The sequence below is a fragment of the Adiantum capillus-veneris genome, chromosome 2 (assembly GCF_014529385.1).
Source record: "Adiantum capillus-veneris isolate H3 chromosome 2, ASM1452938v2, whole genome shotgun sequence".
Lineage (NCBI taxonomy): Eukaryota > Viridiplantae > Streptophyta > Polypodiopsida > Polypodiales > Pteridaceae > Adiantum > Adiantum capillus-veneris.
In genome coordinates this window covers 11,131,596-11,151,804 of record NC_140932.1, presented here as the reverse complement: position 1 = coordinate 11,151,804, position 20,209 = coordinate 11,131,596, and the positions used below count along the sequence as shown (strand labels likewise).

The 20,209-nt window shown below is 43.2% G+C and overlaps 1 protein-coding gene across 2 annotated transcripts in view; it reads left to right on the top strand.

The window, feature by feature from the left end:
* Positions 1 to 20,209, top strand: part of LOC147462369 (RNA-binding (RRM/RBD/RNP motifs) family protein) — a 108,870-nt gene that overhangs the window by 3,892 nt on the left and 84,769 nt on the right. For both annotated transcript variants that reach the window (XM_086483716.1, XM_086483714.1), the window contains exons 2-6: positions 13,013 to 13,073; positions 13,251 to 13,287; positions 13,379 to 13,509; positions 13,715 to 13,897; positions 13,983 to 14,108. In XM_086483716.1, the coding sequence (XP_086339842.1) occupies positions 13,013 to 13,073; positions 13,251 to 13,287; positions 13,379 to 13,509; positions 13,715 to 13,897; positions 13,983 to 14,108 (538 nt within the window). The remainder of the gene's footprint in view (positions 1 to 13,012; positions 13,074 to 13,250; positions 13,288 to 13,378; positions 13,510 to 13,714; positions 13,898 to 13,982; positions 14,109 to 20,209) is intronic.

Sequence of the window (20,209 nt, the reverse complement as noted above, 5' to 3'; positions counted from 1 at the left end):
GGGAGATCGCCAATAGCATCCGGAATCCTGGAAGGGACTCTTCGCCGGCCGACTCTGATGTGTGGGTTGTGCGGTACTTGAACTTCATAAAGGTCTGCAACGCTTGCTTCTTTGGGCGGCGCCGAAAGCGACAGTCTTCTGTGGCTCCTTCGATGCTTCAACTTCGTCGAGAATCATGCTTCTTTCTTCTTCAAGAATCTCCATGGCTGAAAATTCTTGAAACCACTTCCAACACAAAACCATGAACATACCTATTCCATGTAAAGTGAGTGGAAAAAATCTTGTCGTCCTAATAGACTGTGCATGCAATGTAGATGAACAAAGAGACGGAGTGCCAAACGGTTCACCAAACACATGCAAACAATGAGATCGAATCTTTCTCTTTTGATCTAAAGCAATCAACTGTGGCAATTCACAACGGAAATGCCCATGCTTGGTGCTCATCCTATCATGTGCTCTTTCTACAATTGGGTTATGCCAAGGAAGAGACATGGAATGTGACTTCTTTACATACATACTTTTCAGCTTTTCATGAACAATCCACATACATTCGTGCTCATTCATGAGTGAAATGTGCTCAACGTACAATATGTCATGCCTAATAAAAGGGATCACATAAAGCCACTGACTAAAATATAGGAAACGATCACGAATGAAACACGCGAACAATGCGTGCGTATCAATCATGCGAACACATAGTACTTCCTGTAATGGTTCTTGGGACCTAGGCTCGAGAGCCAAGATCGGTTCTTCCTGAATGATCGAATCGTCCTGAGGGGGTTCTTTGGACCTCGACTCGAAAGCCAAGATCGGTTCTTCGTGATTGATCGAATCTACAACGAGGTTAGCTTCGCTAGAAAAAGCATCCACTAACACATCATCCTTGTGAACAATCACATCATCTTCATGCAACTCATCATGCTTGTGAGAAATCACATCTTGATCATGCAAATCATCATGCTTATCACTATGATGCAAATCATCATGCTTCTCATTGTCATTCAAATCATCATGCTTCTCACAATCATGCAAATCCTGTGTGTCATGCTTTGGAGAAGAAGAGACTGAGAGAGTCTCCTTTTCCCGAATCTCTTGCATCTGTGCCTGAGCTTGAGAAAAGAGTCGCAAGAACTCTTTCATGTGTTGGTCGCTCTTTCCTTTGACGGCGGCTGCCATCCTTTCTCGGTGTTTGCGCTCCATTTTTGCTTTTCTTTCTGCTCTTCTTTCTACGTGTCTACGTTCCATTTCTGCCATTCTTTCTGCATGTCTTGCTTCGCGTTCTAACTTCCTTTTCATAAACATCTGGTCCAAAGCCTCCATAGGAGTTAGTGCAATCCGTGACGTAGATGGGGAAGGGGGAGGGTCGGAAAAACCTCCTGGTGGGGAAAATTCTTCTTCGCCTCTCTCATGCTCATCACCTCCAAGCGAAGTATCCATTCCGCTTCGAGTGATGACGATTCTGAATTCGTGGGTTCTTGTGGTCTTGGGTTCTTAAGTTCACGAGGAACTTGTGTTCTTGGGGGTCTTGGTTCTTGGGGTTCTAGAGTTCTTGCGGATCTTGAGGGTCTTCTTTTGCTTGCAATCTGTGTTTGAGAAGGATCTTCTCTTCACCCGAGTTCTGCTCTTTTCCGCGGGCGCACCCCTTGGCGGCCTTGCGCTACACCAAGGTTGCTTTTTCCCACCTTACGTCGATTGGCCGGCCGCTAAGTGCACGGTCCGCTCTCAATGAGTGAAAAGAGGCACAAGGGGAGGCTGGACAAGCCCTTCTTTCTTGGGATTCCTGTCACTCTTCAAAAACACGATTAGGAATCGACACGCCCAAGCGAACTTGGGTTCGTGCGACCGCAACAAGCAAAAAAAAGTTCTTGTGATTCTTGTGGTTCTTTCCTTGAGTGATATAGAACACTGCCAAAGCTTTGATACCAATGCTAGGTGCAGCGGAATGAATGTTTGCGCTTTGCCCAAGAAGAGTGCTCCGAATTGTGCTCAAGGTTCCTTTTGTTCTTATGGAAGGTAGAGCCTTCCGTTCTTAATGAGAGAATGCTATGATCACAAACAAAGTGCAAGTGTATGAGACTGAGAGATAGAGAGAGAAGAGAGATACGACACCAAAGACGTAAAACCCTCCTCCAAAGGCCCCACTCTCATCGGCGAGAGTAGTCTACTTATGATTGCACAATCTGGTACAAATGGTATGCATGAGACTGATGCAAGTCTAGGCTATGTCGGTGATGACGACGGTGACGACGAGGCCGACACTAGGGCTGAAATCTGCAATCTTTCTACTGCTGTCCAAAAACGCTATGGGCTGAAATCTGCGGCTAGTCGAAAACGCTGATTTTGGGGGCTGTTTCTGATGATCTTTGTCGCTGAAAATCTGCAGATTTAGGGCTGAAAACTGAGGTTCTTCAAGGCTGAAAACTGCTGGTCTTTCCGGGCTGAATCTGCTACTCTTTAGGGCTGAATTTGCAGGTCTTCTACTGCTGAAAATGGCGATGTCTACTGCTGCAATTCTGAAACGCTAATCCTCATGAAAACGCCAGGGGTGCAATCTATCAAAAACTCTAGGCTGATGGGATAAAAAACGCTAGGTGCTGGGCTTCTGTGGCAATGATGCTGATGCAAAACGCTAGGCCTGAGCTTGCTTCTGGCGATGATCTTTGATGAGAAAAACGCTAGGGCAAGGGTCTGATGGTTCTTCTTGCTTGGAGGGGAAAACCGCCAAGGGGTCTTGTTGAGAAGTTGCCTGTTGAGCTTGGCTCCTATTGCCTCTTCTGCCAATTAGTGTTAGTCTAGGTTTGCTTATATACAAACTTACTCAATTTGCCCTACCTACTTTCCAACAAAAGTCACTTAAAAATAATAAGTGAAAAATGTCAAAAATAGGTAAAATAGGCTAAATGCAGTGGAAAATTCCCCTGATGGATTCTGATGGGAATGCTTATGATCATGTTGTGTGCAACCAGAGGATATGCATCTACACTAAGTGACTGGGCATGCACGGTCTGCGAACAGACTCACAAAAGTGCCAGATCACTTCTAATCTAGACTGACTGGGCTGACTAAACCCTGATCATGCTGTAGCTTGTCCACGGACACATAGGGTTGGATGTGTCACGTGACACTTTGGACACCCCAAGTCGAGAATTTGGCATGACATTTGAGAGAGCACTTAAAATCCACTTAACAATTTAATCACAATTCAAATACAGATGACACGGCCCAATGCAGTTCCGTGCCCAGAGGTATTGGCCCCAAAGTTTGGCGCCCCTTTCGATGTTCAAAGGTTTTCTCTTTGCTCAGTGCTTCCAAGCCAATCTGAGGGAGAGAGGCCCTGGTAATTCTTATATAGACTTTGGGCCTAAAAGCAGTTAATAAGCTACAAGTTCCAAAAGCATCTGATCTCTCAAACTAGCGCTGAAGGTTCCCAGCGAGCGCTGCAAAAACGTGGGTGTCCATACAGCCTGCCACGTCAACGCGAATCGTGGGGAACCGTATTGCATGCCACGTAGCAGCTCCACACAATATTTTGTTTAAAAAATTCCTTGTGCCCCTGTGGGCCCCATCAGACAAGACCCCCATAAGTTGATACAACTTGTGAAATTCATTTTATCCATTAGTTGGACATGCCACATCATCACTTTATGACATACCTGTTAAAGTTTAGGCATCTCAAGTGAACTTCCCAATGTGATCCCATTATTTAGTTTGGCTTTTAGGTATTTATTCTACTTATTTGTCAAAGTCTTGGGTAGGGCAATTTACTGGGATTGCTATATAAGCAACCCCTTGCCTCCATTGTAGACACATTCGATTATTCATTGCCAAGGTTGATTGGTTCAGGAGACTCTCTCTCTCTCTCTCTCTCTCTCTTTCTCTCTCTCTCTATCGTGCTCACTCCCCTTGGTCTCTACGCTTCCGCATCGTCGACTTTGACATGGTATTAGAGCGGGCGGCTTGAAGCCCTTGGCGTGGAGGAGCAGTCTGGAAATTTTTGAGAGCAGCAATGTTTTAAAACTTTGCCCCCACGAGCCAGCCTCCCTCCCTTGCCGGCGATACACAAACTCCCTTTCCTCTTGTTGCGTTTTGAGACGCCCCAGCCAGGCAGTGCCACCCCCCCTTTGTTCCTGCGTTTTGAGACGCTTGGCCAACAGCGACATGTCATGCCACCTATGCTCATGTCGGCGGTTCTCTCTCTCCCTTGCGTTTTACAACGCTGCTTGCTAGAGGTAGTGGGCTCTTTGGTATAGGAGATCGACAAGGCTTTGGAAAATATGTTGCGGGCTTGTGATTGCCCACTGGGCAATGGTGGTGATCAGCCTAAGGAGTGTCCATTCGAGGAGTAGTCTTGGCTTGGGAGCGGGCATCAAGAGATGGCGTTAAAGATCGGCTTTGGGCATTGACTTGGTGTCAATCTTGCAGCTCTTGGAGGTGAGGATTGCAATAAGCGCAGAGCGGCTTGGGAAATTTTGTGCAGCTTGGATAGAATTCTTAGCCATTGCTATGCACAGTTTATTGTGGAGCTTTGGAATTGTTCGAGGCCTACCACAGGGCAAATATGCGGAGCTTATATCGGCAACAGGTTTTCGGATGTCAGAGAGGGATAGCAGATTGTGCGGAGCCCATTGCGTGTGGAGTTCCCTTTGTGGTGGAGTTGAAGCGACTTGGATCTTTTTTGGCTTGGTTTGTACGGCCATTTTTTGGAGTGCGAGAAGGTACCCGATTACCAGATCTTGTAACTTCAATATGTCCCTACCTTGCTCGAGGCGCAACAACAACGACCAAAAGCAACAAAAAGCTATGGATAACGGATCGGCAACCATCCATTTAGCGGCCTGTACACCGGCACAGTTCTCAAGGAACCCAACAAATTGTTCGGCTCAAGTTCGTGAAGTCAAAAGCAAATGGAGGAGTTCGCTAGAGGACAACGACAAAGGACAGTTGGACAAGGATGGCAGTACCAGTACTCAGTTAACTGCCTCGGTACTCACGAGGTACGATCATAGTTGTCATGAATGTGACTCGACGCTTTGTTTGGCTCGAGAGTTTGAAGCCAAAGGCAAAAGCAGGAGCTCACAGATAGACAAGGACAAAGGCAAGCTGGACAGAGATTACGATAATAAAGATTTGACAGAGGAGATTGGCATGGCACACGTGGCGGCGGCCACAGCGGCCTCGACGTCAGATTTCTAGTCAAATAGATAGGTGTCACCACTAGCTTCAACCAGAGAGAGGCTTGTGAGTGGCAGAAGGGGGCAAGCACATGCTCCCTATAATTAATTTGGACCCTTGTGTTGGAGTTCAAGTTATTGGTGTTTGGATCCGTAGGTCAGAGTTCAACGAACATGCATCTGGTAGGGAACCAATCAGACGTCTGAAACACTATGGATGAGTGCACCAATCCATTGTTGTTGGTCAGATTATGGACAGGATGTGTTCCAGCAGTTCATTATCTTGGAGTTTTATATTTTGGATGTGATGTGTTCATAGTTCACGAATGGGGATTATTGGACGTAGTATGGTCTACAGTTCAAAGTTGCTACAAAGGCAACCGATGTCATTACTTTCAGGTTCAAAGTTGAGGAGAGCAACACCGAGGTGTATCAAATTGGTGGCCACTTTCTGGGGTGTCCATGGTAGCTTCTTCATCGACTTGGTTTCACTATTGATATCCACTATGAGCTGCAAAGAGGGTGTTAAAGTTTAGGCATCTCAAGTGAACTGCCCAATGTGATCCCATTATTTAGTTTGGCTTTTAGGTATTTATTTTACTTATTTGTCAAAGTCTTGGGTAGGGCAATTTATTGGGATTGCTATATAAGGCTTAAGCAACCCCTTGCCTCCATTGTATACACATTCAGTTATTCATTGCCAAGGTTGATTGGTTCAAGAGACTCTCTCTCTCTCTCTCTCTCTCTCTCTCTCTCTCTCTCTCTCTCGTGCTCACTCCCCTTGGTCTCTACGCTTCGGCATCGTCGACTTTGACAATACCCCCTTCTTAAAAGAATTGTAATCGCCCTCGATTACTCCTGCAAAATCAAACATAAGCTAGAAACTAGTTTAATAGACACTAACTCTAAGCACTAACGCACTAGACAACACATATCCAACACTTGCACAAAGACGACAGTCATTGAACATTCCAATCACATTCACATCACTATGTCCATCGAGATATTGGATCATGATCAATCGGCAACGCATTTAGCAATCACATCTAGATCTATCCCAGCTCTCCACAGATGTCTCGATTGACTAAATCTTGTTACTATCATGTCCCATTGATCTCTCTGGAAACCCAAGGTCAAAATGCTGTAGTCATTTCGTCTTACAAACATGCACTCAAACACTACTCACATGAGAGAGCACATGTAAATCAGGTTCATTTTGGGAATTCCCAGTTCGAAGTACGTCTTTCATAAGTCATACAACAGAATACTATCAGCCCATCAATATCCTTGAAATCTAAAGGGAAATCAATGACTTTATTCCATCTAGATAACTTGTGACAAAGGAGCGGAGTAACTCCCCTCTTGTGCAGTCCCGCAGTCCCGTCTGCATGAGATTCAACCCTGCTGATCTTTGGGATCTCTCGGAATAGTTGAAGCTTGACCGAAAGTCTCAAGGTAAAGTTCCAGTATCCAAGGAGTATCTGCCAGGTCCTCCTCCTCCATCCACTTTGCATCCAATGCCAGAACCTCCGTATCAGTATCTGTTCTTGAACGAGAAGCTCCTCGCTCTCTTCTACTTTAGGTTGCTCCTCAAGCTCCCTGTCGATTGGCACCTCACCTTTGAAAGGTTTCAACAGACTCACATGAAAGGCATTGTGAATCTTCCAAGTATTTGCAACTTCAGTATGAAGGATACACCATTGATTTTCTCTTGAATCTGGAAAGGGCCACAATACCGCAGACTTAGCTTTGGAAAAAGGTGCTCCTTTCCCTTTCGTTTCTTTAGATGTGCCTTCTCAAACTGTAAGAGTACCCAGTCATCTTCCTTTAGCTGCAAGTCGCATCGATGCGTGTCGGCTGCCTTCTTATGCCATGCTTAAGACTTCTCAAGAGCCTCGCAAACACACAAAAGCAGTTTCTAGATCTTGCATGTATTGACCCGCTTCAAAAATCTTATCTTTGGTGCTTAGAAATGGTGGTACCTTCTTAGCACCCTCGATTACTTCAAATGGCGCCTTCCCCATGGATGAATGAACTGCATTGTTGTAGGCAAACTCTACCAAGGGCAAATACTTTTCCCATCGAGGCTTTTGATCCAAAATATAAAACTTCAACAAATTCAAAACCAGTGAATTGGCTATCTCAGATTGCCCGTCTGTCTGTGGGTGGAACGAGGACGAGAACTGCAACCATGTGCCAATGTTCTCCCAGATTTCCCTCCAAAACAAACTAGTGAATCGGGGATCTTTGTCCGAGACTATGGACTCAAGCATGCCATGTAATCTAAAAATCTGTGAGACAAAGAGCTTCGCCAAATGATCGGGCTTAACTGTCTTCTTTATCGGAATGAAGTGAGCCTGCTTATTGAATCGGTCGATGACTATCCAAATGCCATCATGCCCACTTTGAGTCTTGGGAAGATAAAAAATAAAATCCATGGCAATGCTTTCCCAGTGACGGGAGGGTATGGGTAAAGGCTGTAGAAGTCGTGGTGCCTTGTGCCTGTCAAACTTGACCTTTTGGCATACTAAGCAACTGCAAACAAACTCGTCCACACCCTTTTTGAGCCTCGGCCAGTAGAAGTAACGCTGAACATCCTTCAAGGTGGTATCTATGCCACGGTGGCCCGAAAAAGGTGGACAATGGCACTCTATCAAAACCTTTTCCCTCAAAGGTTGTGTAACACACAACATCGTTTTCCGCATCAAAATAGCCCGCAACTGTCTCCCCACTCTACAACCGGTGATAGATGTCAGCAAAATTAGGATTAGTGGCGTACTGATCTACCATACCCTCGAAGCTTCTATGATGGATCGCGGAAATAGCTAGAACCAAGGTTGTCCCTGAACATGGACTATCTGAAAATGAAACTGTGACAGAATGTTAGCCCACTTCATTTGCTTTTTCGAAAGCTGCTTCTGAGACAGGAAGTAGCGTAAACTTTGATGGTCTGTGAAGATAGTAAAGTCTGGATAGTTTCTTTAGCGAGCACTCAATACCTTTGCTGCAAATCTCACCACATACCTGTGTCCTTCCTCATCTTGCCCTATTGCTCATCCAGTTCAGCTAGATTAGGAAGTGTTCTGGCACTTTTGTAAGTCTGTTCGCAGACCGTGCATGTCCAGACACTTAGAGTAGATGCATATCCTGTGGTTGCACACAGCATGATCATTAGATTTCTATCAGAACCCATTAGGAGCATTTTTACAGTGCATAGACCTATTTTCCCTAGCCAATTTTCACTTATTATTTTTAAGTGACTTTTGTTGGGAACTAGGTAGAGCAAACTTTGCAAGCAGATATATAAGAAACCCTAGCACTAGCACTTTCTGGTAGAAGAGGCAGCAGGGACCAGACATCCAACAGGCACCTTCTCAGCAAGAACCCCCCCGGCATGTCAACCTAGCGTTTTTAGCCATCAAAACAAGAATCAGCCAGTGTTTTTCAACAGTTGAAGATCAGCCAGCGTTTTGCAACTTGTAGATCTACCTGGCGTTAGCAGACCACAGCAGAACACCTAGCGTTTTGGCATCAGATCACAGATCAGCCCTAGCGTTAGCAGAATCAACCCTAGAGTTTTTGGCTCAGCAGGACTCCTAGCGTTTTGCAGATTCATCGCGACAAGACCATCATTAGCACCAGTGTTTTCAGTTTTCAGAAGTCAGACTCAACAATACAACCACCGAACCTCGCAGATATCACCTTCCCGCATCATATCCTCGCCGCATGGTTAGATCAGCCGAAGTTTGCAGATTCAGCCCGGAAAACGCAGATTTCAGCATCTGCGTTTTCAGCGCGTCGTCATTGCGTCGTCGTCATTGCTGTCGTCACCGACATAGAGTCAGAATTCAGAAGATAAAGATTTGCAGATTTCAGCCATTAGCGTTTTCAGATTTCAGCCCGTCTCGTCGTCGTCTCATCGTGGTCGACATCGTCGGCAAGTCCAAAGCATTGTAGAGATTTGTGCAATCAATAGTAGACCGCTCTCGCCATAGAGAGTGGGGCCTTCGGCGGAGGGTTTGACAACATTCTAGTGTCGTATTCTTCTCTCTATTTCTCTCAGTCTCAGCACCTTCATTCACATTGTTATCCACTTTGTTTGTGATCACTTGCACTCTCTCACTAAAGGAACGGAAGGCTCTCCCTTCCGTAAGTAAAAGGACCTTGAGCACAGTTCGGAGCACATTCACATCCGTTGCACCTTACACGTGGGTTGCAAGTTCATGCATTGACAGCCTTGCGTGCATTCTCATGACGGTTCCTGGGCTTCCCTATTTTCTCTAGACAGTTTGACTACAGACACCACAAATTCTATTGGGCTGGACCCTTGCAGGTCTATTGATACTTCTTTTAACGACAAGGAGTTATTTTCACACTCAATTCGAGACCTTCACGCTATATCTTCACCCTGTATCGGCGGAGTACAGTAGTTTGCTACACTGCTCATGACATCACTTTACCATGGAGATCTCTTGGAGGTTGGGACACCCTAGACTGCTCACGCAATATCTTCACCCTGTATCCGCGGAGTACAGCAGTTTTCGACACTGCTCGTGACAACACTTTACCATGGAGATCTCTTGGAGGTTGGGACACCCTAGACATCGTAGCAGACATCATCATCATTTGCCTCACATCTTCGGCTTCATGTGGTTTGTTCAGCATCAGATGCTGAGAGGGGGTGCTAGATTTACACCACTCTGCTGCTTCACACAGGTCTAGGGAACTTCCTTGTATGGGTAGTGTCTCCGGGCTTGGTTGTACCTTGTGCGGACGCCCGAGTTTGGGGCCGGCCACCCACTTGAGTTGGGTGCCCACCTTGGGCACTCACATATATGGGGTCGGGGGGGGGGGGGGGGGGGGGTACACGTCACAGACAAATACGATTGGCAGTGTACTGGTCTCTTGTTCTGGTAGTCATGGGGGGCTGATCGCCCCCTCTTCCCCACATCTAGCGTTTGTGCTCTCTCTCTCTCTCTCATTGTAACTTTCTGGTCTCATAGGTCACTTTGGCCTTTTGAAGACGTTAATATAACATTTCATTTCATTTCATTTCTCTCTCTCTCTCTCTCTCTCTCTCTCTCTCTCTCTCTCTCTCTCTCTTTGTTTCACACACTGTTACATCCAGTTTACCGGGTACCTATTGTATCAGCTGCTACACCCACGTAGTTTTAGATTGTAGTAGTAGTAGTAGTATTTTGTTCCACTTCCAGTTCTTTTCTAGTTCTTTTGTACCCAGACATGGTATTAGATTCACTATTTTGTAACTGATTGGTCTCATAGGTCATTTTGGCCTTTTGAAGACGTTAATATAACATTTCATTTCATTTCATTTCTCTCTCGCACGCGCACTCTCACAATCCCCAAAACTCTAACGTGAGGAGGCCATGAGAGGATTTCAAGGAAGGGAGACAAGGATGTGCTGGGGTAGTTGCGGTACAACAAGAGCAGTCGAAGTGTTCAAAGATCCCAAGTAGTTATACAGGGCCTCCAAATCGATTTGATCATCAATTGGATTCCGTTTTTGTTGCTCCTCCAATTGCACCAAATTGTCGAACGACATATTGAGAGCGTGTCTCCTTTGGTTGCTTGTTATGTGCAGCGGAATGAATGTTTGTGCTTTGCTGAAGATGAGTGCTCTGAACTGTGCTCAAGGTTCCTTTTGTTCTTATGGAAGGGAGAGCCTTCCGTTCTTAATGAGAGAATGCTATGATCACAAACAAAGTGAATGGACACTGTGTGTGCAAGTGTATGAGACTGAGAGATAGAGAGAGAAGAGAGATACGAACCAGAGACGACGTAAAACCCTCCTCCGAAGGCCCCACTCTCGTCGGCGAGAGTGGTCTACTTATGATTGCACAAACTGGTACAAACTGAATGCATGTGACTGATGCAAGTCTAGGCTATGTCGGCGATGACGACGAGACCGACCTAAGGGCTGAAATCTGCAATCTTTTATCTGCTGTCCAAAAACGCTATGGGCTGAAATCTGCTGCAAGTCCAAAACGCTGATTTTGGGGCTGCTTTCTGATGATCTTTGTTGCTGAAAATCTGCAGGTTTAGGGCTGAAAACTGAGGTTCTTAAAGGCTGAATCTGATGATCTCTCCGGACTGAATTTGCTACTCTTTTAGGGGCTGAACTTGCAGTTTCTTCATTGCTGAAAACGTTGCATTGCTGTGGTTGAAAACGCTGCAAATCTGCAAACGCTGGGGATCCAAAAACGCCAGGGGAGTAGCTTGTCCAAAAACGCTAGCTGTTGGAGAAAACTCTAGGGTTGTTGAACTTCCAAAAACGCTAGTGCTGTGGTATGCTTGCAGGAAGATCTGATGCAAAAACGCTAAGGCAAAGGACTTTCCGGCGATGATCCAAATGCTGAAAACGCAATGCTGATGCAGATCTAGGCGATGGTTCTTCTGGAGAAAACGCTAGTGATGGGTCTTGCTTGGAGGGAAGTCCACCAAGGTCTTGTTGGAGAAGTTGCCTGCTGAGCTTGGCTCCTGTTGCCTCTTCTGCCATTTAGTGATAGTTTAGGTTTGCTTTTATACAAACTTACTCAATTTGCCCTACCTAGTTTCCAACAAAAGTCACTTAAAAATAATAAGTGAAAAATGTCAAAAATAGGTAAAATAGGCTAAATGCACTGGAAAATTCCCTTGAAGGATTCTGATGGGAATGCTTATGATCATGCTGTGTGCAACTAGAGGATATGAATCTACACTAAGTGATTGGGCATGCACGGTCTACAAATAGACTCACAAAAGTGTCAGATCACTTCTAAATCTAGACTGACTGGACTGACTGAACCCTTGTCGTGCTGTAGCTTGTCCACGGACACATAGGGTTGGATGTGTCACGTGACATTGCTTCTGTGTTGGGGGAAAGGGCGCAGGGTCGCCGATTTTTTGTGCGCTTAGTTGTGAGCGGGAGTTGGGTGCGTGTGGGTCAGGCTGGTTGAGTGAGTGCACATGAGCTGAGTGTTCTTTTGGTTTTTGTTTCAGTTTCCTTAGTTTCCTCTTCCATTTACTCTTGTTTTTCCAGTTTTGGGTTGGGGTTGAGGCTGACTCCATGGTTCTCTGCAATAGCTTCCCTCATGTCATATTTCTCATCTTGACACGTCTGTCCTGTTGTTGCTTTTGGCCTTCAGCTTTTATTCGGATGTATTAGTTTTTCAGCTGCTCGTCTCTTTTGGTTTTGTGCCTTGGTCCCGTTCATGGCCTTCAGGCTCTGGGCGCTCATCTCGAGCAAATGGTGTACATACTTTGCTATACTTGTACGATCCACAGGAGTCTAGGCATGCGCTTTTCACATGTGTTAAGCTACCAGCCTCTGCATGAAGATGCACCCCTGTCAGCCAGTTACAGCCTGTATAGCATCACCATTAACAAGGGTTGTGTAATGCTCATGCAAATCAAATGGGCTAATCCAACTGTGGCCTCCATGTTTTCACTGTTTATTGACCACCCGAGGTTATTTTCAGGTCTGTTTTAAGAAAGTACTAGCCACTTATTCAAGATCCTAATTTGACCAGTGCACCAACCCTTCTATTGTGGTAGCTTGGAGGGACTGACGACACGAGTGGGGATGTCAGTGTGTATAGTTGATACCCAATGGAGCTTATGGTTCCATTGTCTTATGGGTGGCTACCGTGAATCTATATTTTGCACACTCCTTTAAAACTGAAACTAGATTCATCGAGGTATATAACCTTTAGCCATGTTTTGAAGAGTTTATCTCCATCTGTTTCTGTGCAAATGAATTGCATTCAGATTAAATACATTATTTTTTTGATTCCACATTTACTTTTATAATTGTGCATAACAAAGTTTGATTTGATGTTCAGCTCCAGGAAGTGTTTAGCGAAGTTGGTCCTGTTCGTCGCAGTTTCACCATCAAGGAGAACGGTCAGGATTTTGATTTGTTTCAGCTTTTGAAAGACGATTAGGGGTTGAACCTCACTCGTTTTGCCTTCGATGGGCCTGAAATTCAACTGTAGATGACTCAATTTCTATTGCAGTAGTAATTAGCATGTGCTGTGAGCATGTAGCCTGGTAAATCACATAAAGAATACTTTTTTGCAGGTTCAGAACAGCACCGTGGGTTTGGCTATGTGCAATTGTAAGCTGCTTGTACTTTTAACAAGAACTTATACTGAGTATTTTACCTGGGAAGTGTTAACATTCCTCTCTTTTTTTGGAGCTTGTGATAGTGCCATTGTAGATGATGCATTACGTGCAGTGAAGGAGAAGGATGGCACTGTTCTTGAGGGGCGGAAGGTCATGGTCAAGCTTGCAAAGCGCCGCCCTCCGCTTGAGCAACGCCTTACGAAAAGGCAACCTGGTATGCTCAGTTAGTGGTCTAATGATCTGGGTAGCAATTGCGGTATAAAAAAAATCTTCCTGGAGATTTTACTGGGTAGGTAAATTGGGAAAATAAAGCCGAAACTAATGAGGATAGCTGTTTTCAAATGCATACTTTTGCCTGGCCTGTGTATATGGCTATTCATCATTTCCTTGGTTATGAATATTGATTTGAATAATCTCAGACAACTCAGACAAACGACCAAACAAGGACAAACACGAGAGTTTGAGCTCTCCAGGTCTGGATGGAAAAGCTCCCCAAACACTATTGAATGTCTCCGCAGAGCCAGAAAAGCAACGAGAATCCATTCAAGCTAAGTCTAACAGAAGGGGAGAAGCTGCTCAAGGAAAGCAGACATCCCAACATGGTAGAAAATCTTATTTCTCTTGTACTGTACCATTTTGAATAATGCACGATTTTGCAACTTATGATGGAGGATTTTGATGTATCAGGAAGCAGAGCAATGCAGGAGACATGCAATAGCTCGGGTGCCACTCTTGCAAAAGAGCGGAAATCACTATCTGAGATGGACAATGGTGATGCTGTGCATGCCAAAAATAAGAGAAAGAGACAACATGGTTTGTGCATTTTTTTCTGTTTCTAAGTAGTGGTTTCTTATTGTCTTGGGACGGAAGCTTTTGTTATATCTAGGAACAAACGTGTTTCTACATTAGATGGCACACAATTTCTAATCTTAGTGAAAAAAATGTTTCAAAACACCTTTTTGGAACGGCTGAAACTGTGTTTCTTATTACTATGGGAAAAATGCACTATGTCTATTGGATTGTACCTCCCTCTCGGGGCACTCACTCATGGAGATATTGGGCTGAGCAGGGATGCTTCCAACGAGATGCCCTTTGTCATAAAAAGCCTTCAATCTAGAGTCGTGACGAGTTGGTTCTTTCCTATCCTTAGCTATGGATAAAGTCAAGATGATACTTTTATTTGTTTAACATTCGCGACAATGAGATATCATAATGAGTTGTACTTTGATTGGTCTCATAGGGCAGGCGAGTTTGGCCTATAAAAAATGTTAGTCTCTCTCTCTCTCTCTCTCTCTCTCTGGGCTACCCTTATGACAAAAGAAGAGAGGGAGATACTCACTGAAGGAAACCATCAAAGAATCACCAAGGAGATTGTAAGGAGCAATGAGAAGAAGCTCGATGCGAAGAAGAATGGATGGATTGAAGCTATCAAGAAGAACCTCAAGCAAGAGGCAAGAGAGGAGGCGGAGAAGTGGATTGAAGTGGCCAAGAAAGAGAAGACCAAGGAGCCTACACCCGCCCCAACTATCATTAACATTGACGTTGGAGGACGAACAAAGGAGAACACGATCCATGCATGTATGGGTATCTGGTATTAAAGACCGTGATAATGTGGATGAGATGGGAGTGACATCACCCACACATACCAAAGCATGGAGGGTGGGAAAAAGAAGGCAGATATAGGCACATCCTCTGTTAAAGAAAGGGTACTAATTTTGCGATTTCCCTCAATGGAAGCAAAGGAGGAGTTCTTGAAAGTAGGCCAACTTTAAAGAAGACAGGTGTCTTCTTAGGAGATGATCTTACCTTGGCACAACTAGGATACATGAGGGAGGTCATGCTAGAGATCAGGGCGGCAAGGGAGAAGATGAAGGTGGCCTTTTATAGAGATGGCTACGTTGTGATTATGGAGTGGCGTACCAAATGACGGTGCGAGGCCTATGGGACCAAACTCAACATTGCTGCTTGGAACTGTAATGGGTTCTTTGAGACTGGATGCAGGAGCCTTCGAGGACAGTTTCGCTGGGAGGGACATTGCATTTTACTCAGAGACGCATTAGACACCTGGACATAGTTTACCACATGTTAGTGGATATAGATGGGACTCGGGAGTCGGCTAGTAGACAGGAGACGAGATCAGAGTTTAGGCAACGAGTTGTCGGAGTGCTTGTACATTACAGGGAGGAGTTACAGCCGATGATACAAATTGCTCGCAGAGATGATCATGCTAGGTATATGTGGGCGAGATTGACGCCAGAGACTGGTAGATACCTATAGAGAGGTATCTACCAGCAATGTTGATGACTCTCATGTACGTCTTTTCGACCCTTTTTTCTTTTCAGTAGCTAGAGGTATGTCATAGTCTGTATCAAGAAAGATTTAAGTTTTTAGCTAAGTCTAATTTGAAGAATTTGCATGTTTTTGGTGATGGTCCTATTCGTTGGGCTTCTTTTAAGAATGTCTTAGTTAGTACTCATTACACAAGTTCTTCCATAAAAGCCCTCAATCGTTTGAGGCGTTTAAAGAAAAAACATCTTGCGGTAGATCGTCCTCTAAGTCCGGTTCATACCTCTCAAGTTATTTATGTTATTTATAATATTCACAACAGTTCTATGATGTATGTTGGCCAAACCTTTCGAACGGCTTTTGTTCGTTTTCAGGAACATGTAAGAGAAGCGAGAAAAGTTCAAAGTAAGAGCACCGTACGTGAAAGTGTGAAACCCTTGTATGCGGCAATAGCAAAACATGGGTTTGAGTCTTTCCGTTGTTTTCCCATTGAGCACATAGAAGGTAATTTTAGAAACTCTAAAGAGTTCTATAAATCAGCGTGGCCTCGAGAGTTGTTTTGGATGAGAACTTTGCATACTTTTTTCCCTAAAGGTTTCAACTTGGAAGTAAAGTCTTCTTTACGTAAAAATAAGACAATTTACTATAAGAAACCTATGCTTTGGCGAAGGCATCCCAAACCCGAGTTAGTTCTCCCTTCAAGTCAGTTTAAAAGAATTTGGATTCCTAGGTTCTCGTTCAGATCCGCCTTCTATCCCTGAAATCAATCCAGTTGTTTTGCACAACACTATTTCTAGTAGAGTACAAGGTCTCCCTAGGGCTTCAATCTCTAGAATTGAGAGTGATGACCCTTCTAACCATAGAATTTTTGCTTATAGAGATTTCAAACAGAGATTGATTTACCTATCTAGAGCCATGGAATTGGGTTCTTTTTCTTATAAAATATTTGAAAGGTATAATATAAGGATCGTATTTAAGCTCTTGTATACCCTTGAGAACTACTCTTATGAAGATTTGGAGCTAAGAGAGTCTCATAGTACTCAACTTCGAGTACTGTTAAGCAAATTTCTGAAGTCCAAATGTCCTAGTCTGAAAAATCCCTTGGTTGGAAAGAAAGATTTGTTGATAACTATCTTTACCTCCCCTGACTTAGACAAGATTGGATTAAGCTCTATTTTGAGATCTCAAGAAGCTTTGGATGCTCTCCCTCCTTGTGTGAGAAAGGTATGGAACCATCCTGTCGTAGCTTTCAAATATGTGAAAACTTTAGGACAAAAAGCTTTCAACTATAGTGACATAGGACGTAATCTTAAAAAGCAAGAGAGGCTTGCAATCTCAAGTATTGATTGCCCTTCTAGTAAAACTGCCTTTTCTTCTTACGTAAATGGAGCTTTGGGTCATGTAGTTACTGCCGATTGTTCTATCCTTCCTTCGGATTCCTTGAAAGACCTTTTCTCAAGAGGTACTAAATATAGGCTCCCTTCCTCAAACGACTCTTGCCTTCTCAAAGCCATAGAAAAAGGAATTTCTAGTTTCGTAGTAAAGTTTGAGGAGTCTTTAGGAGTTCAAGGTATTTTTACCCATTGGAAGTCTGTAATCCTCAAGAAAGCTTCTTTGAAATTAGCATCTTGCTCTCTGAACGTTTCTTCAAGAAGGAACAACTTATCTTCTTCTGATCGTGATGCTCTTAGGAAATTTCATCGTGATTTTGTAATCTCTTATGTAGATAAGTGCTCTAATAACTTTGTTGTTACGTGCAAAAAGTTCTATTTAGAATGCTTGTTAGGTGAAGTAAATTCTCAGACTTACAGTGATTGTGATCTTTCAATGCATCAAGACTTTTGTAAGTCTTTTGGTTTATTACCTTTTTTATATACCGTTTGGAAGTTCCACAAGAACCCTATAAAGCCTAGATTTATAGCTGCTTCTTGTAACACCTCTTTGACCGAGGTTTCCAAATGGCTTAGTTATTGTTTCAAAGCCATTTTACCTAGCGTAAATGAATTGTGGAATAATATGCTAAAGGAAGCAGAAGTACCTACCGATTCAAGTTGGATTTTAAATGATTCAGTGGGTGTGATTCCTGTTTTAAAGTTTTTGAACTCTTCAAGAAGCCTTAAGGAGAAATCTTCTCCTTTATGTCTCCAAACTTTTGACTTTACAACGCTATACACGAAGCTAAATTTGGAGGACCTTAAATTTAGAGTCAAGTCTCTTATTTCAAAAGTTTTTGCGTACAAGCTTGAGAAGGATAGGTACAAGGCATTGCTAGTAGAAAAGTCAGCCTTGAACTTTGACTTCTTATGGTTGAAAAATAAGAATGTAGATGTAGACAAAGGAAGAAAGAGATTCACCAGGATTGTAGATGACATTGACATCATATCTTGGTTAGATTTTCTTTTGGACAATTTATATATAACCATCGGCGACTCTCTTTTCAAGCAAACAATTGGTATCCCTATGGGTACCAATTGTGCTGTTTTTCTTGCTAATTTCTATCTTTTTACTTATGAGTTTGATTTTATGGAGCGTCTTGTCCTTGCTAACACTTGCCCAATATTTTTGCACAAGTTATGCAATGTAAGACGCTTTGTAGATGATCTTTTTGTCCCTGACGTTCCTTCTTTTCAAGATTTTATGTACTTGAATTCGAGTTCTGTAGGCGGAGGGATTTATCCCAAGGAGTTTTGTGAACTTAACTGTACCACAAATAGTGATTGTTGTGCCTTTTTAGACCTTAAGATTTTTCAGACTCCCTTGGGATTAGAAGTAGATATCTATGATAAGCGCCTTGAACCAGAATATGCCAATCTAAAAATCATCCACATGCCTCACATTTCTTCGAACATTTCTCTTTTAGCTAAGTATGGTGTCATTTGCTCTCAACTATTTAGATTTTCTCGTCTTTGTTCTAGTAAATCTACTTTTGTTGTTCAATCTTGCCATCTTATTTCTTTACTAGTTGAAAAAGGATACTCATTCAAAAGAATCATGAAAAAAGTTCGTTCATTTTTGCATCGTAGTAAGTTTATTTTTAGTGTTTCTTCCTTTGGAATGTTCAAGATAATCAGTAGTAAATTCAATAGAAGTGGGGAGCTAAAAAGCCCACTTATTGTTTGACTTAATAACACTTTATGTTGTTATTTTGATCTTTAGCGCTTCTAGTATTTTCACTATAGCTTGACAATTGCTAGCCTTTATCATGGCTGAGTATGCCCATCACCTCCGGAGGGTGATAGAAACTCAGCTCGTTGGTTTTGTAGAGTACGTTCAAAGCATGAATGACCTCTATATAAACCTGCACCTACTCTTGGGCACTGACGACGTGAGTAGGGATGTCATAGCTGTTGTCCAAGCTATGCATGATAAAGGTAATAATCTTATTCTTCCTGTTTGGACAAGCAGTGAAGTTGAGATCACATATTGTCAAGTTTGGTTCTTTGCTCTTCGTAGGTTTGTAGTAGTATTCATTTTTCGATTTCATATTTAGCTTACCGGAGGACTTAAGAATGTGTTCCGTTATAGGTTGTTGCGTGAAGTTTGATTTCTAGGATTAAGTTTTTAAGATGTCTTATCCCTTTTTTTTTTTTTTGCTTAAAGTTGAGTACTTGTTTTAAGCCAAGTAAGTTGCGTCAACTTATTTTACACATGCCTTTTCTGAAAACATTTTTAAGTTAATAATGTTTTGTTTTATCTAGTTTTGTTTCGAAGCAATCAAAGTGATTTAGTTAGTTAGTTAGTTTGTTTTTGTTTTTCTTTTCTTTTCGTGTGTCCCTTGCTTTTATAGTTTTATGAGTGCTTTATTCCCTCTTATAATTCGTGAGTTCAAACTATTCTGAACTTATGAAGGTATACCTATAGAGAGGGAGTTTGGGCCCCCTCTCTATTGTTAGAGGAGTATTTGCTTTAGATTGAACAAATGGGTTTAGATGTTGAGCTGCTAATGGGATGCTTGGATTTGAGAGGCTAAGGGCTGAAAATAGAAAATGCTAGTGGAAACTTTTGGGATTTGCAAATGCGACGAGGTAACGAGGTGATTTGGTAACGCCGATGTCGGGGTGCCGATGAGGATGACGATGATGGCTGAGATCTGCAACTTCTGAAGAGGCTATGGCTGAATCTGATGGTGATGGATAGGCTGAAATCGCCAAGCTTGATCTGGAACGCTGATGATGAAAATGCTATACTGATATTCTACTTTGAGGCAAGGTGCTAATTGAAAACGCCAGGTCTGAAGAAATGGGAAAAATGCCAGGGATGTGGTGCCGAGGTCGTGAGGGCAAAGCTACCCATGCATGGTATTGACTTCTGCCTAAAGGATAACCCAAGGGGTCTCCTATATAGGGCATAAAAGGGTGGGTCGAGCTGAAGGCTGCCCCACGACTTTTATTAGGTATGTCATGTACTAATAAGTTGGGTACCATTAATACGAGGTACTTTTATTAGGCATGTCATATATTAATTAGCTGGGTACCATTAATAAGAGGTGCTTTTATTAGGCATGTCATATATTAATGAGTTGGGTACCATTAATAATAGGTGCTTCATATTCAAATAAACTACCTAGGCCAGATACTAGTGCTACAATATGGAAACACTCTCCGGTGTCTAGACTCTACACCTAGCAG